The 25,109-nt window shown below is 35.9% G+C and overlaps 1 protein-coding gene and 1 long non-coding RNA gene across 2 annotated transcripts; one reads left to right on the top strand and one right to left on the bottom strand.

Annotated features, from left to right (window-relative positions):
* The first annotated feature begins 1,940 nt into the window (after window positions 1-1,940).
* Window positions 1,941-3,360, top strand: LOC133780329 (UDP-glycosyltransferase 88A1-like). The gene has a single exon (XM_062220137.1). The coding sequence runs from the start codon at window positions 1,957-1,959 to the stop codon at window positions 3,358-3,360; it is 1,404 nt and encodes a 467-aa protein (XP_062076121.1). The 5' UTR covers window positions 1,941-1,956.
* Window positions 3,361-23,921: 20,561 nt separating this feature from the next.
* On the bottom strand, window positions 23,922-24,684 carry LOC133780328 (uncharacterized). Its single transcript, XR_009869231.1, has 3 exons — window positions 24,421-24,684; window positions 24,096-24,206; window positions 23,922-23,980 (listed from the first exon to the last, which is right to left on the bottom strand). It is a non-coding gene; the product is annotated as an uncharacterized LOC133780328 (long non-coding RNA).
* Window positions 24,685-25,109: the final 425 nt, after the last annotated feature.

Raw genomic sequence — 25,109 nt, 5'->3', positions numbered from 1 at the left:
ACTCCCCTGAGTAGTCTCTTTTATTGATTTAAGGGATGAAATTACAAAGCTAACAATGTTAGGTGCATCACTAGTCTCAAAACTTCTCCAAGAACTCAATTCGAGTTCTTTCTTGATCTTCTTGAAGTCAATCGGCTGAACTCTTCTTCACAGCTTCACAACCTCTCTATCTAGGCTCTCAACTCACTAATTCAATATGAATTACAGTACTTTACAATGTGTATCCCGAGCCCCTTTTATAACTAAGACATAGAGAACGAAATGACTAAAATAACCTTGATGCACACTAACTAATTTTAACAACTAACTGTATAAACTAACAGTATGTTAGTTTATCCTTTTTACTGTGGATTACAATTCCACATCAAATATACCCATAACGAGCCACTAAAATTGCCATTTTAATGAGAAATGGGCCCACATGCATATTTAATACACCTAACACATGCATATCAAGTTATATTATAATATAACTCACATAATCATATAATGATACACATATATATCACATAAACACATAATTTCCATAATTTATCGTCCTGGCCCACTAATCAAGGTCCTAAGTCTTATTAAGTAATTTGGGACGTTACACGGGTAATCAGCCAAAATAAGTCTTACACAAAATATAAATTTTCTTATACATAATTTAAACTTTTTATTAAAAAAAATCATGCAAAGCGTATAATAATGATAATAATAATAAAAAATAAAAGTAGGCGTACAACAAGCTTTTTGAACATTGTTTTTGACACTTTAATTATTGAGAATTTTTCAAAAACCTGTAAAATGTTTGTTATACAATGAACACCATTATGAAAGAAATTGTGATCAAGACGCCCTCACGTGTCTATGTAAAGAACATATTATACTAGTAGGTGAAAAGTAATCCATACCTTATTCCAAAAAAATATTTTAAAATATGTATATTTTTTTAATAATTACAAAGAGTGGGCTAAGAGCGATTATGTTTTCTATTTAATAAATAAATAATTGATGTCATCATCTTTATGGAAGAAATTAACAATTGATAAAAATATCATAAATATCATATATATATATATTGGGTTTATACTTTTTTGGACTCTGTATTTTGTCCCATTATCTATTTGGACCCTGTGTTTTGAAAAATTACTTTTTGGATCATATGTTTTGTAAAATGGTTAAAATAAAACCCTAAACCTAATTTTGATCAATATTTTCTCAACTAAAATCACAAATAATTTACCAAACTAACAATTCACAACAAAAATAAAATCATTCTGCTTAAAAAGTGTGTTGTTATATTCAATTTTTTTTTTATCAAAATTGAGTTTATGGTTCTATTTTAACCATTTTATAAAATATAGAATCCAAAAAATAATTTATCAAAATATAAGGTCCAAACAGATAATTAGACAAAACACATGGTTCAAAATAGTATAAACTCATATATTTATAATATTGTGCTCGATGCTACTCGATACTCATCCATATTTGATTTTCAGGTGAGCGAGTTCTGAAAAATTCTCTTTGTTAAACTCGAACCTTATCATTTCATTGTATTCAAAGTACAACATATAACATATAATAATTGTTATTTCATGGGGTATCGAAGTTCAGCAAGAACGGGAGGCTGTGTCCCGGTGGTGTTGTTAAGGGTCTCATCTTCTTCTGTGTTTTTTGTGCTCAGATCAGGCAGGGTCTGATGTGTTTTCAGGGGTTGACTAAATTTTAAAATTTTGAATTTTTGTTTCAATGCTATCCGCTTAAAAAATTTACTATAGTGTTTTTCAATACGACCATTTTTTTATTCGAAAACTGTTTTTCAATACTAAAATCTCAGATCCATACATTGAGTACTGTCCAGCTCTGGGTAACGTGATAGATAAAATTTTATTTAGTCTAAACAAACTGAAACGAACCTAATATACTACCCGTCTCATTGCTGTTGTTACAATTGGAGTCATTGGGCAGAAGATGAAGTCAACCATAGTCTTATACCCAGCACCAGCCATAGGCCACCTAATCTCCATGGTGGAGCTCGGCAAGCTCATCCTCACCTTCAAACCATCACTCTCCATTCACATCCTCATAACCACCGCTCCATACAACTCTGGCGACACTGCTCCCTACATCGCCACCGTCTCCACCACCACTCCTTCCATCACCTTCCACCATCTCCCAACCATCGACTTCCCTCCCTCCATTGCAGCCTCTTCACCCCACCACGAGAACCTCCTCTTCGAATTCATCCGCTTTAACAAGCCTACCGTTTTTCAAACTCTCAGCTCCATCTCCAAAAATGACATCGTTCACGCATTCATCATTGACTTCTTCTGCGCCGAAACACTCACTGTCTCTAACCAGCTCAACATCCCTTGTTTCTTCTTCTACACTTCATCGGCATCTGACTTAGCCGCCTCTTTTTATTTGCCGACCCTTCACAAAAATTCCCAGAAAAGCTTTAAAGACCAAAATATCCTTCAAAATATTCCTGGAGTACCACCGATCCCGTCTTCTGACATGGCAAAGCCGATTCTCGATCGTCGTGACAAGGCCTATGATAATTTTCTTGCATGCCCGGCTTATTTCTCTGAATCTGCCGGAATGATTGTGAACACGTTTGACTCACTGGAGCCGAGAGCCATCAAAGCCATAACAGACGGCTTATGCGTCCCCGAGGGCCGTTCTCCTCCCATCCATTGCATTGGACCGTTGATCCATACCAAAGAAGGAAGAGGAAAAGTACGGTCCGAGTCACTGAGGTGGCTCGACTCACAACCGAGTCGAAGCGTTGTCTTTCTTTGTTTCGGAAGTCTGGGCTCATTTACTACAGATCAATTGAGAGAAACAGCCGCTGGGTTGGAGAGGAGCGGGCAGAGGTTCTTGTGGGTGGTGCGAAGTCCGGTCACCGTGGCAACGTCGTGTCTGCCCGACCCGGATTTGGATTCGTTGTTACCCGAGGGATTCTTGCATCGGACTAAGGAGAGGGGACTGGTGGTGAAGAATTGGGCGGCACAAGTTGAGGTGCTAAATCATGACTCGGTAGGTGGGTTCGTGACTCACTGTGGATGGAACTCGGTGCTCGAAGCGGTGTGTGCTGGCGTTCCCATGGTGGCGTGGCCGCTCTACGCGGAACAGAGGTTTAACAGAGTGGTGCTGGTTGAGGAGTTTAAGATTGCTCTGCCATTGAATGAGCTTGAAGATGGGTTCGTGCGAGCTAATGAAGTAGAGAAGCGAGTTAGTGAGTTGATGAACTCGGAAAGTGGTGACTCGGTCCGGGGCATGGTCCTGGAAATGAAAAATGAAGCGATAGCAGCTTTGTCAAAAGGCGGGTCGTCTCAGGTTGCGTTGACCAAACTCACAGAGTCATGGACTTAGCAGCTTAATTATTACGTATGAATAATGATTATTTCTATTTCTATTCTGTATCTGCATGAAAACGTTTGATATTGCCTCGTAATTATTTTAAGGTACTAAGGTTGGTGAAGGTTTTTTTTTTATTTTTAATGATGTGTTGGTAAAGTTTAATAATAGGCCAGTTGCTGCTAAATTTAACTGGTTAGTTGTTATATTATGTTGAAAATGTTCCAAGCAAAAAAAAAAAAAAAAAAAAACCAAAAGATAGTGTCGAAATGTTAAATTTATTACATTTAATTTCAGAATATGCTTCAATTTATCATGCAAAAAAATCAATAAACTTAGAATACTAAATTAGTACATTAACTACTATATACATATATATTATCATATATAAATTAATATATTTGATCACATATATATATGTATTATGTATGGGTGCTCTCTTAATATTTACTACCCATAGTTATTTTAATATTAATTGTTGAATTAAGATCAATAATACATATTTATAGTTGTTAATTAATATTTGTAAAAATAAATTTTAATTTTTTCAAATTTTTGGAAATGTTACCTAATGAAAAACATGTATTTATTATGAAAATATAATATTGTACAAACTTTTTATTTTTCAAATGCATGTCAATTTCTAAATATAGCTAGTGTTTCTCATTAGTTGGAAACAACATTAATTATGACAAAAAAAACCTAAATTCAAAATTAATGTAGAAAAAAAATATTTACCTGTTGGTGACTTATTATAACAAATCATTATGTTACTGTTATACCCAAAAATTGGAGATCAATGACGTGGCAATAATGGTGACAAATAACAGTACATGGTCCGTAAAAAACATATTAAATAGTCAATAAATACATTGACTCATTAGAGTTGTGATAAGGTGATCCGGTAGACTGACGAAGGATTTGGACTGCTTGAAAGATGTCATAACCAAGCCAAGTGCACCTTGGTCCGAGGAGAGCTAAGCATGCATGACCTTGGTCCGAGGAGAGCCATGCATATATCACCTTGAGCCAAGGAAAGCTTGGAGGAGTATATCTGACCAATACTTGCATGTAATCAACATGCATGTGTTTGACGAGGAGAACTAGGTCAAGATTCCCAGAAACAACTTCAACAAGATATGCGAGAATCTCTCATTCTTCCCACAAATGAGGGGTTTGTTACATTTTGAATTTTGAATGTTTCTTTGTAATTTAAATGTAATAAATATAATAAAATATCCCGGTTCTAGGGGATACCGTATGTATGACCCAAAGCCTATAAATAGAGGGCTTATGGGATGAGAGAGGGGCTTCTTCTGCTTCTTCTTTCTAGAGAGAGAAATTTGGGTCTGAGTATTTTAGAGAGAGAAAGTGCTGGCATTTGAGAGAATTATTTTATTTTTGCAATCTGTACTGAAGAAACTCAGTTGGCTCAGTCCATCTGATCTTGAGTACGGATCTATAAATCACAACTCTAAGTGGATTAGGCTATTACTGACAATCGGGGCTGAACCACTATAAAAATCTTGTGTGTTCTTTATTTTCTTTATTAAACTGTCTGTTGACATTTACATTCTCTTGAAGGCTTGTCGTTATTGACGTTCTCACGTCGTTGGCTAAAAACACAGTCAACAGTTACCACATCATCATAATTATTAGTACTCATCTATAGGTAGTAACAATTGAGAAGTCTTATATATATACTAATTTATATAATATGTATATGTACATAGTAGTTATATAAATTAGTATATATTAAATAGGGGTCCTAAGATTTTTTACCATTAACTTTTAAGTTGTCATGTGATGTTCATTAATTAATCTATGTAATATTGGTATCTTGACAAAATACAAAAATCAATAAATATATTGTATTTTTATTTTAAATATATATATATATACTTGTTATATAATGCATATATATATAGTATTTGCATGAGCACATGGGCTATAATGAATGTCATTGTGTCAAATTTTGTAATGTCATATTTATAAATATAAAGATATATATATTTTGAGAACTACCTATTTTTAGGAGTAGTTAACTAAAACTAGACACTAAATATATTTAGATAAATTTTATCCATTATTATTGTTATCCCCATTTCCTGCATGGGCTCGGGACCTTCGTCCGTGTTGGAAAAAGCTTATACAGGATCTTTATTTATTTTCACGTATATCTAATATTAAACAAATTAATACAAGATAGCATAAAACATGTTTCTAAAATTGAATTCAAAGATAAACAAATAATATAATACTTAAAGTATACGCAGCGGAATTAAGAGTCCTTCCTTCAGTTTCTCTAACTCTTGTATCCTTTCTGTCGCAGAGTATTATCAAGAAACTGAACCGATCTTCTATTTTCTTCACGATCTTCCAATGTATCCTTAGAACCACCTAGACTAGTGTGGGAAATTCTCAACACATGAGATAGATATAGAGAGAAGAAGAAAAAGTAACAAAGTGGCTTAGAAAAAGACTTGTGTTTAAAGAGAATATAAAACTATCAGAAAATCTGACTTGTGACTTATCTGCCGTCTCTAAAATCTTCTCTCTAAGTACTCTTTTTATAGACTCAATTAGGTCATTAAATTTAATTAAAAAAAATCAATAAAATAACAGCCATTTTGAAGCCCTAGGTCGAAATTATCATGGCCTATAGGCCCGAGAAATTTCTCATTTGATTATAAGCCCATTGTCCTTAAAATCAAGGCCTGTATTATTTTCTATTGATTTAATTAATTAAATAATTATTTAAATCCTTTATCAAATTAATTATTTATAATTTGAACCTTGATTTAAATTTATTTATTAATTTAGATACCAATTTATCTTAATTAATAAATCTGCCATAATTTATCTTTTCTTCTCAAAATTACACAACTCTGTGAAACTATCCAAAATTGACATGGTCAACTTTGATAATTCTAATTGATAATTAAATCAATTAATTGAGACTATCTAGATGATTTTATCCAAGGTACAATGGGGACCATGGGCCTATGAAATCAAGCTCCAATAAGTTATCATAAATTTAACAAATAAATTTACTAACTTATTAATTCATCGTGACTCCACTATAGACTCGGAATTGCACTCTTGAATTCATAGAACGCTCTATAACAAATATAGATACGCTATTAATTATCCATTGTTACAACCATAATTGTCACTCAATCCTCTATAGACGGTCTACAATGAGATAGGACTAAAATACCGTTTTACCCCTCATTGTATTTTATCCTTAAAACACTTAGTTCCTTGTAAATGATATTTCAGTAAACTAATTTAATTACTGAAATGAGATCTCTATCATTTATCACCTTGAACCAAACTAAAAGGAAACCATCGTTTCACTTCTTCATCAGAAGCTATAGATGTTCATATCTATGATTAACACTCCCACTCAATTATACTACCGAGTTCCCAAGATGTAAGTATGGGCTAGTCCGTAGGGTAAGCTGGTAACGAACAAGTCAAAGAACTCAAATAATACAATCAGTTAGAGTACTAACCACTCAGAATTGAGATTGAATTGACCTATGGTCAACTATATGATATGACTAGAATAGATAATAACGGTATGTTTACTTATCTTATCAACTGTCAATATCGGTCCTGTCCGATGTAACAAATACATCCGATCTTATCTACTTTGCCAATGTTCTGGAAAGAACATAACAATGTAATGTGTAAGTAGATCATATCGTAGATTGGCAAGTCAGTGTAAATCCGGTGCACTGACTAATCTTAGGACTAACTTTTTTTTTAACATATAATCATATTTATATTCCACTGTGATTACGTCACTATAAATAAGATTAGCTATATGCTCTGGATTTAATAGAAGTTTATATTAAACAAATAATCATGAAAATAAAACATGTGAGCGAAGTGATTGACCAAGTCAAAAAATGATTTCTATTCATTTATTGATAATAAAATGAGATTACAAAGAATTTGGGTTTTAATTAGGGCATAAAACCCCAACAGTCCGGGCCCACTGTCAGGGGTCATGTAAGCGTGCGGGCCCGGCCCGACCCAAGGCCTCCTGGTACGAAGGGCGCCCAGAGGGAGGGGTACGGACCGGGGATGCAGGTCTGGGCCCATTAGAGGGGTCCGGCATGTTCCTCCGGGTTTGTCCTCCGGGATGACAGTCCGGGCAACGTACAGAGCGCTTGGATCCCCCGCGACCTACGCGTCCAGGTCCCGGACCCTGGTACGATTCGGGCCTGTGGTAAATGAAGCGGGACAAAGGTAAATGGACCCGGATCACCTCACCCCCCGGTTGGAGGGGTCAGGCGTCCCGGACCCTGAAGCCGCCTCACTCGGCGTGGGCGTTGTCCCCAATTTTCACCTGCAGAAAAGGGCACCTCGGGATTGCACGCCGTTGTTTCAGGTCTGCGCTGTCAGGTACTCTGATTGGTCTTGTCTCCTGAATCTGCCTCGTAACTCGAAGTGTCCAGACTAAAAGCACCGTTTTGTCGGGCGAGATGTTGCTCCGAGGTCAACCTGTTAGGCCTTAGTTGGTTTGGAATTTACGTATTTTGCACCTTTTGTATTGGGCCTCCACTAGAAAGGCCAGGAATATTCCCATCTCTGATGGGCTCGGGTCATACCCGGCCCAGACCCGGTGCTCCCATGAGCCTATAAATATAAGCTACAGAACACCGTAAAAGGGGCTCTCCTGACAAAAAAAAAAAATACAGTAACTCCGTCGAAATATAGAGAGGAAACTCCATTGTAAAAGCTTCTTCGAGCTCTAATAATATAGACTCGTGGACTAAGGCTAGTTAACGCCCCAACCACGTAAAAACCCAGTGTTAATCTTCTACTTTCATTATAATTATCAGTAAATATTAGTTATAAATAGAGTTGCCGAAAATCTCAGTTAACAATTATCATGAAACTTTCCAAATGACCTTATTTGAGGACACAGTTCTAAGTATTGTTGTAGTGTGTATTATATGTGTCATATTATAATTAAATGAGAAATACATTCTAATTGTAATGTGTCATATATATGTGACAAATATATTTATAAGATTGTATTCAATTTATGAAAAATTATTCTTTAAAATGTAAAAATTAAGGATTAAAATGTAAACAATGAATCTTAATATAAACACAATAATCATTTAAAATATAAACCTCAGGACATAAAATCTAAATCACGATCATTTAAAAGTTTAACATCAATGCTTGAAATTTAAACCATAACTCTTCAAAAAGTAAACTACAAAGCTTAAATATAAACTACCACTCTTTAAAATTTATACCACAAGCTTTAAAATTTAAACCGCGACTTTTAAAAATTTAAACCACAAGACTTAAAGTTAAATCACTAGGCTTAAAATCTAAGCCACAGCTATATAAAATATAAATCATAATCATTTAAAATCTAAGCCACGACTCTTTAAAATTTAAACCAGTAGTTTTTAAAATTTAAACCGCAAGGCTTAAAATTTAAACTCAAGGCTTAAAATTTAAACAACATCTCTTTAAAATTTAAACCACAACTCTTTAAAATTTAAACAACGAGACTTGAATTTAAATTACGACTCTTTAATATTTAAACCACAAGGCTTAAAAGTTAAACTACTAGGCTTAAAATCTAAACCACGACCATATAAAATATAAACCATGATCATTTAAAATCCAAATCGACTCTTAAAATTTAAATCACTAGTCTTTAATATTTAAATCACAACTCTTTATAATTTAAACCACAAGATTTAAAATTTAAACCATAAAGCTTAAAATTTAAACCACAAGGCTTAAAATTTTAAACCACAATGCTTAAAATTTAAACTATGACTATTTAAAATTTTAAACCACGAGGCTTGAATTTAAACTACAACTCTTTAAAATTTAAACCACAAGGCTTAAAAGTTAAACTACTATGCTTAAAATCTAAACCACGACCAATAAAATATAAATCATGATCATTTAAAATCTAAATCAAAACTTTTTAAAATTTAAATCACTAATCTTTAAAATTTAAACCACGACTCTTTAAAATTTAAACCATAAGACTTAAAATTTTAAACCACAAGACTTAAAATTTAAATCACGACTTTTTAAAATTTAAACCACAATGCTTAAAAGTTAAACCACTAGGCTTAAAATCTAAACCACGATTGTATAAAATTTAAACCATGATCCTTTAAAATCTAAACCATGACTCTTTAAAATTTAAATCAATAGTCTTTAAAATTTAAACCACAAGACTTAAAATTTAAACTATGACTCTTTAAAATTTAAACCACAAGACTTAAAATTTAAACCACGACTCTTTAAAATTAAACCACAAGGCTTAAAAGTTAAACCACGTGATTAAAATCTAAACCGCAACCATATAAAATATAAAACATGATCCTTTAAAATCTAAATCACGACTCCTTAAAATTTAAACCACTAGTCTTTAAAATTTAAACCACTAGTATTTAAAATTTAAACTACAAGACTTAAAATTTAAACCATAACACTTAAAATTTAAACCACAAGGCTTAACAAAATAAAATGTATAGATTTTTAGCTATTAATTTAACTATATATTTGTTGTGTTTATTTATTATTAAATATTATTCAAAGTTATTAGCTAACAACAAAAAGAGTTGGATATGATGGCTGTGTTGCTTTTTATGCTATCTCAAGGGCATGAGAGTGACTCTTGGCAACTGCAATTAATACAATTTATTTTTTACAGCATGCTTGGACACCTTGTGTAGAGAAAGGGTATAATGAGAACATTCATTATAAATCTGGATATAAAAGTAAGAAGACTAATAATGGGTAAAAATTAAAATAGTTATCTAAAGTGGACACCTAGTCTAATTTATTTATATAAATATACATATATATAATCAGTAAATGATTAATTTATATGAGTATTAGGTTTTGAATGCATGTGAGCATTAGTTTGGGTTTTGAAGGCATGTGATTAATTTGCTAATGTCACTACTACTCACTAGCAAATATATCATATATTATCTTGGGAAAAAAAATTATACAAGTCTTACCATTTTGAGAGAGCAAGTGGCACGAGAACATGTGAATAATTATTAAATGAGTGTTGTGAGATTATAGTTGGTTAGCGATACCCATAATACTTATTAAATTCAAATGTAAGAGACCCGATATAAGAGTGCATCAATAACGATATGCCACCTACTTATGGTGTTGAGCACCAATGATGCTCCTTAACAATTCTCTTAATAAATGGTGTTAATAAATGAAAAGATTGAGAGAGAAATAGTGATAAGATGCAGAGAAGAGTTTACGTAAGAAAATAAGAATTGATCCTTCTATAACCATTCTCTCTCATTCCCAAGAGTAGGTTTAACCCATCAAAAGTGAAATTTCGTTTTTTAGAATTACCAACTGAATGAAACAAACAATTTAATTAATGCCGAATAGTTAAACAATTGTTTGAATAGACATATATTTTGATGTATCAAGACAGATTGATGATGAATCATAATATACGAACAGAAAGTAAATAAACAAAAAGTAAAGTGACACAAGAAGTTTTTTACGTGGTTCGAAAAACCTAGTCCACGGGGCTACGCCCAGAGATAAAATCAATTAGTAAAGTCTCAAAAGTACAAAAAGTATTGACTTATACAAGTTTAGGCTCTCTCTAAAACTTTGACGCAACCTTGAAGTACTCCACTTTAATAATCTGATTTTGACAATCATCAAGAGCACGAAATCTCTTCTGATCTTGATGAGTGCTTACTTCATCCTAAAGTAAGGCTTATGGAAATCTTCTCCCGAAGACTTTTATGTCACGTACACAAGCTTTATGGCATGTTCAAGAATAAGCAACACAAAGCACAAACAAACAAACAAAGAGATAGTATACCAAAAACTACTCTTTACAAATAAAATAACTCTTCAAAAGTATGAAGCGTTAGAAATGGTGAAGATGTAAGAATGGCTGCTTCTTAGGCCTAGTATTTATAGAGATTAAAAACCCCTAAGCCAGCCAATCTCGTTAATGACCTAAATCAAACCAAATTGGGAAGTTACTCAAAATAACTTCTCATTTCATTTACTGTAGGAATTTCCAGATGTGATAGACAACCATTCTATAGCATCAGGAAATGGACGAACCAGATCTTAAAACCCAACCAAGTTCATTTCGAAATTTCCTTCTTTTGGGCACAAGCTTCATTCAATTTCCTTATTTTAGACAGATAAAATAAAGGAAAAATGTACAAAGAATAATTCTTTAATATTTAAGGTTACCATAAATATTTAAGGAAAGTTGACTATATATAAAATGCATTTAGCAAAGAATTGATTCTTACCAAAATCTGACATAATTACACTTAAATACCCAATATATAATTTCAAAAAATATCATTTAAATAATAAAATATATTTATTAAAAATGTTAGCCAATAATAGGATTTTACAATCTCCCCATTTGGCAACTTTTTAGACAAAATATATTTTTAGCAATATGAGCTCAAAAACCTGCAGCAAACACTTTGTTAGAAAAAATAAAAGTTCCTTTTTGTCTAACAAAGAAAATAATTGTCAAATTTTTGGAAAAAAAGTTTAACATGACATACCACACAACTCCCCCCTAAAAAAAGGTCTAGAGTTGTACACCAAACAAAACATAAAAATAAAACCATGCAGGAATCCAAATACTTCCCCTTTTTGTCTATCAAGGAGCCAAAGTAATAATAATTAAAAACAAAAAACAAGGAACATGATCTTTGGACAAACAAGATAAAATGAAAAAATATGAAAAATAGAACTAAACACCTTTGCCTAGGGCCGTTAGCTGAGCAAGGATTGCTTGTTGAGTGGCCTCCAATGTTCCAAGTCGATTTTGTACCATTGTAAGATCAGTCTTGACAGCGAGCATTTATGATGTCTCAAGACTTACACCAGATGGAACAACAACAGTGGTAGTGGAAACAGAGGGAATAACCATGGACTTGGACTTCTTCGATACTTGATCTTTCCCTTCAAATGGCTTGAATGTGGGACCAAGGGGAGGAATCTCAACTGACTCATTTGGCATCAGGAAATCTTTCTGAGATGACAGAATCTTAAAGATGATTTGTGGAAACAATAGGTTGAACCCCTACATTTTTGCCTTCCTTGGAGAAATAGTTTGGTCCATAATTAAGGAAAATCTATCTGTGCACCATAACAAATCTTGAATAGAAAGAATGCTAATTCTTGAGACACAACAACTGGATTAGAGGAGGGCATCCAGTTGACAGTGCAAACGGCATAAGCACATCATAGGTATGTGTAAGATTAGTAATGGAGAGTGATGTGCTCGGATTCCATGATACCTTTTGTCCTACTAGCTACGAAAGGACTAGGTCCTTATCAAATTCAAGGGTATTCGGAATGACACCAATGAGAAAATTTAGGGTAGTAGAAATATCTTTAACTATAAAAGAAAACCAATGACCCCTGTTGACGGTGAGAACTCGTCAACGAAGTTAAGTTATAAAAATCAAAATATAGAGCTTGTCAATGAAAAACTTCAAAGATCTAATCAGAAACTCAAAGAATAGTTGCCAAAAGAAAATGGTGAAATGAACTTGTATTTCTTATGGTGTGGTGCTACAGTGTTTTTTCCAACCCCCTTCCATGTAGAAGTGGGTTCCTTTTATAGTGAGCTCTAATGCCCCTTGATACATTGTAGTCCAGGGGACCAGGTGGTACACAAGTACACTGTAAGGAGAGTGGTCTCAGGGGTAGTGGTGTTGGTTCCAATACGTGGCCAGATACCATGAGGATGTCTCCACTTCTTATTTCGTACGAATGTCAGAGGAGTGGTGCAAGGCGTAGTGGTTCAGGTGGTGGTGGTGTCGACTCTGACATCTGACCACAGACACACAGGCCATGTCCCTTCTCCCAGTACTCCCACTACTTGTCTGGCATGAGTATCCGTATCGGACATACGGGGTCTTAAAGGCCGTACCCCGTACAAGATTGTACTAGTATGATACTTTTGAATCATACTTGGGCTTTTACCTCTAAATGTTAGAGTCTCGATATGCCTTCATGGGAGACACTCACTTGAGGTGCAGGGTGTGAGATACCTGATGCATGTAGGGGTCGCAGCGCATGATGGGGCCCTTGGACCCTTGGCGCAAGACGGGCTCCTTGTCGCGAGACGCCCAAAACACCACAAGGTCACCCATTAGATGTGGGCGATAGGTGCGCGAGACGGGTTTCACGAGAGGCCCTTGTGCGAGGTGCTGCTTCCCTGGGTGCGCATAGGGAGGGCAGGCGCGAGACGGGTCTCGCGAGAGGCCCTTGTGTGAGGTGTTGCTTTACTGGGTGCGTCGAGGGAGGGCAAGCACGAGACGAGTCTCGCGAGAGGCCCTTGTGCAAGGCGCTGCTTTGCTGGGTGCGCTGAGGGAGGGCAGGCGCGAGACGGGTCTCGCAAGAGGCCCTTGTGTGAGGTGCTGCTTCGCTGGGTGCGCTGAGGGAGGGCAGGCATGAGACAGGTCTTGCAAGAGGCCCTTGTGTGAGGCGCTGCTTCGCTGGGTGCGCCGAGGCGAGGCGAGGCCCTTGCTGGGATGCCATGGGCACGCGAGGCGCTGGCCTGGACAAGGTGCATCCAGCTGTGCAAGCCCCTTTCTGGGATGCCATGGGCGCGGGATGCGCTGGTCTGGGCGAGGTGCGTCCAGCTGCGCGAGGCCCTTTCCGCGGTAGGGACCCAAATGTGCGTGTTTTTGACCTGTCATAAGCGTGGAATTTTGAGCATCCACACTTGCCCCCCAGTCTAGGAGAGGACCTTTAGGTGATCTTGTGGACTCTCCTCTTTTATTCTTATAAATAGGCCTTTATGCCTAGCCTATTATTTACACCTTACTTCCTTAGCTTAGTTGTATTTAGATCCTTGCTCTTTTCAAGAGGTAAGGGGTTCAATCCCCCCACAACCTCACTTTTGCTATCCTTTTTTTTTATTATTATTTGAGTTCATTTTTTGTATGTCTATATTCATGCATGTACTTGAGGACTAAAACACCTTCTTCCTTTGTTTTTACAGACGCGTGCTTTTGACCATTTTCTTCTCTTCGACCGCGCCGGTGCTTTCGGCCCTCAACCTCCTTTTGACCACGACAGCGCCTCATTTTACCTGCTTGAGGTATATTTTCTTTTTCCCTTATGTTCATTGGGTCCAAATTAGCACTACTTGGGATGGGGTACTTTGGCTTGAGCTTGTCGTGAGCTAACCTTGTTGCATGCCCCCTTATTCATACCCCGTAGTGGGTCATTTAGAGTGTTTGTACCTAAAGGTTTTGAGCCCCTTCCTTTGTGTTTTGTAGCAATCCTCTCATTTATACGTTAACCCTTTTTGCTTTCGGGATGAGGTCTCATGGCATGTGAAGGTCCGTTCAACGTTCCTCCGGGGGTCGAGTTTGTTGACTTGTCTTCAGACTCAGAGTCCCCTGAGGACAATCCTTACCATGATTATGACACCTTAAGGCAGGCCCATATTCGTCATCTTGAGCGTATGGCTGAACTTAGGTGTAAAATTTGGGCGGTAGAGAGTGAAATAGACTCGGTGTTGAGAGAAGACGGAGTACCTTTCCCCCTTGACCTTAACGACCATGTAGCAAACCTTAGGGTGACCCTTTTAGATTTGCAGATGGAGTTAGAGTTTATGGAGGGACATCTCCCGCCTGAGCCTCCTAACCCGTTCTCCCCTAATGACTGTCATGGGGCCCGTCTTCTCCTCAACCCTTATTCTCGATCTACCCTAGTTTAGCGCTTTCGCAGCCGGTGCCTCGGTGGAAGACTCTTGCTAGGAAGAGAAAACGGAGGGTAAAGTGTCATGTTTCCACCTCACCTTTTTCTTTTGGTTTTACAGATATGCCGAAGAGAGGGCGGCGACAGGTGACTACTGATGATCAGGGCACTGCCCCCTATTGGCATCCTCTCTAGTGTCCCATGTGTCCGAGAATAAACTGTTGGAAATAATAGGGAACTATCGTGTTCCCCCAGAATACGCATTATACGTTCCTTTGGACAAGTGCCAGGCTGACTGCCCAAATTCGGGTTACGTGGCTATGAGCGAACATATCTTGAAAGCGGGTGGTACAATCCCATTACACCTGTTTTTCATCGCGGTTCTCAATTATTTTGACCTCGTTCCACTCCAGCTGTCGCCCAACAGTTGGCTAACCTTGAGTTGCCTCTTCATCTCATTTATGGATCGTGTCCAGCGTGCTTCTACGACCCAAGAGATGTATTTCATGTATAATCTCATGCCCTCTCCTAAGTCCAAGGGCTTTTATTTCTTGCAAAAAGCCAATACTTCGGTCCCCTTGATAGAGGGCGTTATGTCCAACCCGGGGTCCTAGAAGCAGGACTTTTGCTTTGTGTAGGGTCTCACCTCTGTTCGTGAGCACTTTCGTTCTGCTCCTAGTAAGTACTTCAAGCCCCCTTTTTTCTATTTTTTTTTTAAACTTATTGTTTAGGAACTTATGTTTGTGTCGACAATTGTGTGGATCGTGCAGAGCATTTCGCCATGCCTGGAGTTGTTGGGTCGGAGGCGAATGCAGTGAATGCATTCCTCAATGCTAACCCTGCCAAGAAAATGGCTACATACCTCTTCACCGTGGAAAAAACTAAACTTTCACAAGCTGTCCCCGGTTTCGGATCCCGGGTTGTTGTGGAATATTCTTGGATCAAAGAAGAAGAAGGCTGCTTCGGCTGAACATCGCTCGGATGAGGGTGAGGCTGAGCGTGTGCCAGAGGGGATATCCCTTGGACATGGGCAGCCTCACTAGCTATCTTCGTCTCCTGGGGGATGCCCTCCTTTAGCCCCTACAGACCCTGACATGGCTTCCCATTCCCAGGATCAACAGGCCATGCCGGGGCATTTCGTCTGTCCTTATTCTAAGGACTTCGATGCTTTTCCTCAGGCTTCCCTTGACCCTGATCCATCGGGGGCTCACTTTTTTGATCTTCCTGCATCCCTTCCTGGTCCATCGGGGGCTCATTTTTCTGATCTTCCTGCGCCCCCTCCTGCTTCGGCGAGCGAGTCTTTTGTCCTTACTCAACCAAGTACCCTTGGCTCAGAAGGGGTGCCTTGGGTGGACCGCATGGTGGCCTCTTACGGGTGGCGGTATGTCCAGATCGCCACGGACCTTCCTGAAGCTGATTGGAGTGGTCTTGGGAGTTTTGCTATGTCGGATCTTGGGGAGGCTCTTGCGTGCTCCGCTGCTTGGGTGAGTTCATGCATCTATGTCGGCCTTATCCCTTTTTTCTCTTCTTTTTTGTTGCTTATCATTGTTGTTGTTATTTTTCTTGTGCAGACCTATACAGTGGCTTAGCGATTTACCGATTCGGCTCAAAACCTTTTCACGTCGAATGCTGAGAGGGACCGTCTTACGGGCCAGGTCCAGGAGCTCGAGAGGTAACTTGTTGAAACCAGGCTTAAGCTAGAGAAGGCCTTGGAAAAAGCTTCTTCCTCATCAAAAAAGAAGAAGAGGGTGATTGCCAAGGCCATGATGCTGCAGGAAAGGGTCACCAGCTTAGAGACCAAACTTGAGGGTGCCAAGGCTACTACAGTTGCGTTGCAGGGGAGGGTCACTTCCTTAGAGGCGGACAAGGCAGCTATGAAGGCGAACAAGGCGGCTATTGAGTATAGATCCATAGAGCGCACCCTTTATGGGGTATGGAGGTAGAATCCTAACTTCGATATCTCCTCCTATGGCGAGCACGTTGTTGCCCGAGTGGCGGAGTGGAACGCCCGTGGCAGGAGGCCTTGAGATCATCATTTTATGATTTTTTCCAGTTAGTCCACTGTGGGTGTATGCTCGTTCGAGCCTTATTTTGCTTGTAATTTTTCCGAGTCTTGTTATGTTATCAAAACTCTTTTTTATATATACATATGCGATCATTCAGCTTTTATTCCTCTGTGTTCAAGGTCCTTTTGAGCCCGTACGATGGGGTTCGATAGGTTCTCTTTTTTATTTATCAGGCTTGAGGTCCTTTGGAGCCCATGTGAAGGGGTTCAATAGGTCCTTCTTTGGTGCCTCTTGACTGTTCTTATAAGGATATATTGACCCCTTGGGTTCTAGTTATCCTTTTATATATTTTTGTGCACGCTTATTATTTCTTGCGAGAAGTGTCATTCTCGTCATTATTTATAGTACTATTTTTGCAAGGGTCTCTATTAGGACCCTTTTTGGCTAGACGGCTTGGTGGCCGCTCTAGGCTTATTGGTGGGTGCTCTTTCTGAGGCCTTTCCTGTTGTGGGAGCATCTGCCTTTATTTGGAAGTTTTTTTTTTTTTTTTTGTAAGACCTTTTGGCCTCCTTGATGTTTACAAGGGTAGCTAATCCTTGTGAACTGAAGAGATGCCTTGCAAGGTCTTCTCCCTGTTTGTAAGGGTTCATCACATTTTTTTATTTTTTATATATATAAGGACCTCATTTAAGGTCCTGATATAACGGGTCCTTTTAGGATCCTCCTGATAGAGGGTTCTTTTTAGGTTCCCTCTGATATGAGGGGTCCTTTTTAGGATCCTCCTGTTAAGGAGGTCCTTTTTGGATCCTCCTGATAAGGGGTCCCGAGACAGGGGGTCCTTTTTAGGTTCCCTCTAATATAAGGGGTCCTTTTAGGATCCTCCTGATAAGGGGTCTCGAGACGAGGGGTCCTTTTTAGGATCCTCTTTTTTGCTGTATGTTTTGCCTCCTGTCCTACCCCCCCAAGTGTGTGGTGAAATTTATTGCAGCAGACACTTTGGTGGGTGCTATAGAGAAGAAGAATGACACGCAAAGGTGCAAACTCTTTCATTCATAGCGTGCGGGTTACAATGACATACATATGAAAGGGTTACATCTAATTAGGAGGTTACCCAGGTAGCCTCTTTAATTCTTACTTACTAAGTGAACATAATAGGGAACAAACTAAACATAGGTCTTCTTTGCATGGGTGCAGAAGTCTCACTGGTAGTATTTCTTGAGGTGTTCTGCATTCCACACCCAAGGTATAATGGTGTTATCCATGCGGGCCAGTTTGTAGGTGTTTGGTGGTATGCACTGAGCGACCTGGTAGGGTCCTTCCCAGTTTGCCCCTAGTACCCCCGCCCCCGAGTCTTGCATGTTGGGGAGTACCTTCCTCAGCACCAAGTCTCCTACCCTGAACCTTCTCTCTCGTACCCTTGAATTGTAGTACCTCACTGCCTGTTGCTGATATGTGGCTAACCTTAGTTATGCCCTTTCTCTCTTGGCTTCTAGCAGGTCCAAGTTCCCGACCAATGCTGTGATGTTAGCCTGGTCATCATATGCCTGCGTGCAGATGAAGCTAATCTTCATTTCTATCGAAAGGACAGCCTCGCAGCCGTAGGCTAAGGTGAAAGGTGTCTCCCTAGTGGTGGAACGAGGGGTGGTCCTGTAGGCCCAGAGTACATTTGGGAGTTCCTCGACCCAGGCCCCTTTCAACTTTTCCAACTTAGTTTTCAAGTTTCTTTTCAGGATCTTGTTGATGGCCTCTATAAATGTTTATAAACAGAGGGAATGTTTTATGAAAATTTTCTCTTGTTCATTTGAGCTATTTTATTGTGCAAATTTCTTGCTTGAGAATGTTCAACTTAGGTGAGAGATAAGCTAGTTTTAATTCCGGAAGGGTTAAAATTAGTGGAAATGCTTGATTGATCCATGTTGATAGTTTTGTTATTGATTAGTGAATAACATAGAGATATTTTATTCACCTTGCAAACTTGAAGGATTGATGCTTGGAATTATGTTCTTGAAATTGCATTTAGCATAGGAATATGTGAATCTAATTGATGGAACTTTAACATGACCATGTGGAAAAATGGCATGTGCATTAAATTGGAAATCCTAGTTACAAGAGAACTTTGCTATGGACTTTGTTGCAACATCAGGGGCAAAAATACAAATTAGGGGGATTTTATATGCCTAACTTTGATCATCATATTAATCACAATTTGTCATTTTCTAGCATTATTGATAAAGGACTATTTCAATTCTCTTGTTTAGTTCTTTAGTTCAATTAATTAAATCATAAAAATATATATTTAATTGTACCCCAAATTGTTTGATGTTGATTCTTACAATATTTGTTTGGCAATCCTTGAGGAGACGGTAAAAATTACTTTCATTATACTACTTGTTCAACGATTGTGTACACTTGCACACACTTAGGAAAATCCGCAACAGCTTGCCACCTCATAAATTCAAGGATCATGTATTGAACATGAGACTTGGTTCCCTTATGTAAATTTATTGTACAAACTGAAATTATTATCAATGAAACTCTTATTTTAATGTTTTATCATATTTATGTGCATCTTAATTTTATTTGAGAAAATTTTATCTTCATAGGACCAGAATAAACATATGGTTTATTCGTTTAAGTACATAGCCACATAAAGTACATTGTTATGTAATAAATATATTGTAATACATGGAAGATAATACTCACCATAAATAGAGGACCTATCGCAATGATTCATGTGTTTATTATCTAACAAGGATAATCGTTGGGCTTAAGTTATACTTTAATTTAAATGTTGACCAACTGGGAGAATATTAGAATATTTATTTATATGATATATAAAAGTAATTATGTTACAACTAATTGATTTAAATTCATTTATTATATCAAAGTCAATATTTTATTTATTGAAAAATATTCTAATTAATGGTCAACATTATTTGTTACCCAATTTTGTATATCCCAACTGATTGAGAGAATATCTCAATCAGTGGCAGAGACTCTGATGGAATGTCTCACTCTATAAATATAGAGTATCGGTCCCCAAGTTCACTGCTCATTTTTCTATCTTTCAGTAACTTCATCTAAAAGAGTTAGTGAGAGCTTGGAAGCTCGTGTACTCGTTCTAATTTCTATTATTTTTCTTTTGTAGATCTAGAGTTGTAGATCGAGATTCTCAATAGCAATGACTGGAGGTATATATATTCGATCCTCTAAATTTTATGTAACAATCTTGTTATTCCGCATTATGATTGTTATGTATCTAGATTAATTTTAATCTAACATTTGGTATAAAGAGTCATGTTTATCTCTGCCTTGTTATTGTTGTATGCATATATACATATATATTTACGATTTATATATGCATATGTCCTTATATATACATATATATATTGTCGAATGGTTGAAATTTTTGGATTATTAATCAAATTTTATTTCTCGATTTTAGTTGCATTAAAAATCCTTTATAAATGTTTCTGATGATTTCTTATGTGAAAAACTAGTCTAAAAATTATAAATGAAATTTTTTTAAATTCCCACACGTTCAAAGTCGATAGTTTATAATTTTTTGGCTTTATGATTCAAATCCATTTTTTAATCTAAATATCATTAGAAACGAGTTTTCAAACTCATCATGTCACTGAAATCTTGAAGAATCCTGTTATGGCCAAAAACAATTTTGAAATTAAATTCAATTTTTAGTGGTTTTTTAAGTAAACAAACCCCACGAATCCCTTTAGACACACATTTTGATAAAATCTGGGCTTTAAAATCTTGATTTGGACGTTAAAAATGTGCAATTCCGACCGGGTTTCAAAACTGAGTTGCGTGACCCGATTGCAAAAAAACAGGTCAAACGACTTGGATGGCTGAACAAGATGACATCAAACGACATGTCATTTGCCACTAAAGAGCTGAAAACAACTTGTCGTTTTCTCAGGACGTATGACACATGTCGTTTTCCTAATGCAGAACTTTTTTAAAAAAAATTGAAGAAAAATTTACAAAAATTATGAAAATTACTTTTTTAATTTATTTTTGGAATTTAATTATTTTCTTGATTTTAATGCTTGTTTAGAAAATAAATATCATTTTAAATTTTTTTGCCAATTTAATTAAAACATATCATTTTGGTCATTTGTATGTTATTTGGAAATTAATTAAAATGTGCAAATATTTGATTTTGGTCTATTTATTATATGATATATTTACTTTATTCATGCAACATTAAATAATTGTGATATTTTAAGAATTTAATTACATTTTATTTTACAATTAAGTTTGTGCAATTATTTTATTAATCCACAAAATCAATAAATGATTTTATTGTCTTATTTAGCATAGATTTTTTTTGCTATTAAGTGTATATATGGAATCATTGTATTTATTTTCCTACATATATATAATTATGTTAATTTGTATGATTATTTTGTTATTATTCATGCAAAATTTCTTTTTAGTATAATTATATTTAATGTTATATGTATGACTTTATATTTTTTAAATACGTTATATATATTCCATTATTGTGCCATAAACATTAAGATTATATTCAAACATTAAGATAGGTTGAATAATAATTAACACATTTATATTCATAAAATATTCACATTAATATTCATAAAATATTTAGGGTGAATAAAATTATGAATAATACATAAACAATTTTGTGGTTGACATAAGAAGGAATGAAACTGAAACAAATGCTCAATCCAGAACGGTTTTTAATGATCTTCAGACGACCACACTAGGAGCACTACTCTTTGTGATTGCCTATTATGTTATAACGAAATTGTTCTTAGGTCTTCATAGAGCCTAAAACATAATGTCTAGTGAACCATATAATTTTAAATAATTAGAAAGTATGCGCAACATCTTTAATTATATAAAATTATATATTAATATGAAAGGATCACGTAATAGACATAAATTATGATTGATTATATAGATATAATAACTTTACCCCACGAGAATTTTATTATATTTATATAATTAATTAGGATAATATATTAAATTAATTTTCTTAATTTACGCACAGGAGTTATGATAATTAATTTAATAGTTTTATCGTAAAGTTTAATTTAGATAGAAAGATCAAACCTTAATTTATCTCAAATAATTTGTTTGAATAATCTATCATCATGTACATCAAATTTTATTAAATTAAAAATTTAGCCCACAGGAAATTTTTGTAATAAAATATCACATTTCAGCATGTTATACATTGGTAAAACATGACTTCATTAAGCCTCAATCTTTAGAAATCTAATTTTGCAATCCTATTCATGCAGCTTGTTCATCCTCCTCTAGTTTCGTTGAAATCCTTACTGAAATTCCTGAGCTTAGGGATGATAATTTCAAAATCTGGAAGGAATGAGTTCTTCTTCACTTAGGTTGCACCGACATGGACTACGCAATAAGGAAGGATGATTTTGCTGCAATCACTGTGACTAGCACTACTATTGAGATTGCACTATATGAAAAATGGGAGCAATCCAATCGCCTCACACTACTACAAAAAAAGGTTTTTTAGGACTAGCATTGCGAGTCCTAAAAAATTTTGTAGGACTCGCGGGGCGCGAGTCCTCTATTTGAGAGCCTTAAAAACTAAGGTTTTTTAGGACTCGCAACGCGAGTCCTAAAAAATCTGTGCGAGTCCTAAAAAATCTGGTTGAGTGCCTTCATTAAAGTTTTTAGGACTCGCAAAGCGAGTCCTAAAAACTTAATTAAAGGCACTTAACCAGATTTTTTAGGACTCGCGGGTAATTTTTTAGGACTCGCTTTGCATGCCCTTAAAAGTAATTTTTAAAAAAAAAAATACAACTACAATTTTAATTTTGATTTTGAAGGTGCAATATCTAACTTCTTGAATCAACGATTATTCAACTAGAATGTAATGGACAATTAAAGCAAAGTAAAATCACACATGAAATTTTACAAGCTTCATCTGCACTGGAACAATATCCAGCCGACTAGTGCTTAGGTCGGGTAATATGTAACTTTCACTAACAAATCAAATGTTAAGTACAATGACTAGTTCCAAAATGGAATCAACGTCTTAACACTACTGAAATTACAGATTACCCTAAAACTTGAGTAACCACTCAAAAACAATTTCCAAATCCCTTGGAACTTATGAATCGAATCCCTCGATTCAGAAATGCTCAAGATCCCCTTGAGCACGCTAGTTGAATCCCTCTACTAGCCAGATTCGAACTCCCTTCGAATCAGAACAGAACTTCCCACAGCTCTGCAACAAGCTCCCCCTTCAACAATGGCGAACCTGCAAAAAACACCAGAAAGAAAAAGAGACAAGAGAGAAAAACAAGATTCTGTTTTCTCAACCAAAATGAACAACTAACAGAAAAAGAGAGTTAGGTTGTTAGGAACAGATTATTATATTTATATCAACCCTAACACCTAACAGATTAACAAAACGACCAGCTAAACAGACTTAACATGTTTCCAAATATACTGACACAAGCTGACGTGTACTCATTAATCTACAGCATCCAGTAGATGAAACTCGAGACTAAGTAGAACGAACAGAGACAACATATTCAAATAACAATTCAAAGACTGATCAACAAACTCTGTAGATGAAACAACACAGACATATTTTGACAACCATAACAAAAAGGCTGTTACAGATTTAAAAATATATATCCATTTGAGTGTCGAATATGTATCAAAAGAATTTTGAAAAGAAAATACTAAAAAAATGGCAAAAAAATTTTACGAAATAAATTTAAAATTTCTAAACATGTATTGTAATTATCTAGCTATAATATCATTCATTTTTCTCTAACCAATTGTAAAAATGACATTGCCCATTCTTCTCTAACTTCGTAAATTTCTTGAGTAGTATATGGTTTGTCGGAGGTGAACTGAAAAAAAAAAGAAAACAAAAATTTAATTATAATTATATTAGTGGTAATAAATTCAAAGCATATATAAAAATTGTACTAGATTAATACTATGTAGTTGTATATTGTTTATTACCTATTTCGACAAGAAATGTTTGATATGAGGGGCATTGATAAGTACATTCTTCATCATCCTCATAACGTAATGACTATTGAATCCAATGAAGTTCACCTGTCATTCTAGTTACTATAGAAGAGAAATAAAGAGTTTGTATCAATCACTAACATAAAAACATGAAATACTTTATAAGGATCTACATTCTAACACATGCCAAATAATATGGGGATAATTGTCAATAACACTTACTTGTAACCAAAATATGAAAAAATTACATCCCGGTTTCCAACAAAATGCCAATGCATGAAAACAGACATAGGAACCACAACAAAATTCTACTAACCTTATGTCTGCTTTCCTTCTTCTTCATCCACAGCATATTCATCGTCATTGTCATCGTCTTCATCAACATCTTGATTATCATATAAACTCCTTCGAGGAAACTTACTAAGTTCATTTCTGCTGTCCTCTTCACTAAGAAATTCCAGCCCATATTTTGCATCTCGGTGTTTGACCACAAGCCAGCACAGCAACCGATCTTCCTTGTTAAGGTAATGCAGCTCTTTGTTGATGTTGGGTGTAACCATCATAGTCATTTGCATCAGTTGACCCTATAGCATGTGCAAAAGATGTCTCTTCAAGTCCAAGATAAAGAGAAAAGAAAAACCAATCAAAGCAAGATTGACTCTTTTATCTTTTAATTTTTCTTAAACTACAATTTTTTTTATTATAAAATTCAATCAAACATAAAACCTACTTCAGATAAATATCTTCAGATATGTTACATGTAAGTCAAATAGTGCTGGTATATTATTTGGATATTCAGTGAGGCTTAAATTTTAATACTACTAGGCATTTGGCACCTTAAATTTAGAGCATCCTTCCATCACAGAATGCCAAGAATCCATCAAATACGAAGCCCTTAAACTTAAATCCCAGCTACATAGACACGTAACACAGGAAAGATTAAAGCCACTGATTTCATTGATTTCAACAATACTAATGGTTTGTTAATAATAATGGTTTTTGTTT

The sequence above is a fragment of the Humulus lupulus genome, chromosome 5 (assembly GCF_963169125.1).
Source record: "Humulus lupulus chromosome 5, drHumLupu1.1, whole genome shotgun sequence".
Taxonomy (NCBI): Eukaryota; Viridiplantae; Streptophyta; class Magnoliopsida; order Rosales; family Cannabaceae; genus Humulus; species Humulus lupulus.
Note: the sequence above shows the minus strand (reverse complement) of the source record. Positions and strands in the feature narration are given on the sequence as shown.

Coding starts and splice junctions, on each gene's coding strand:
- LOC133780329 (XM_062220137.1), top strand. CDS start 1,957: ATGAAGTCAACCATAGTCTTATACCCAGCACCAGCCATAGGCCACCTA.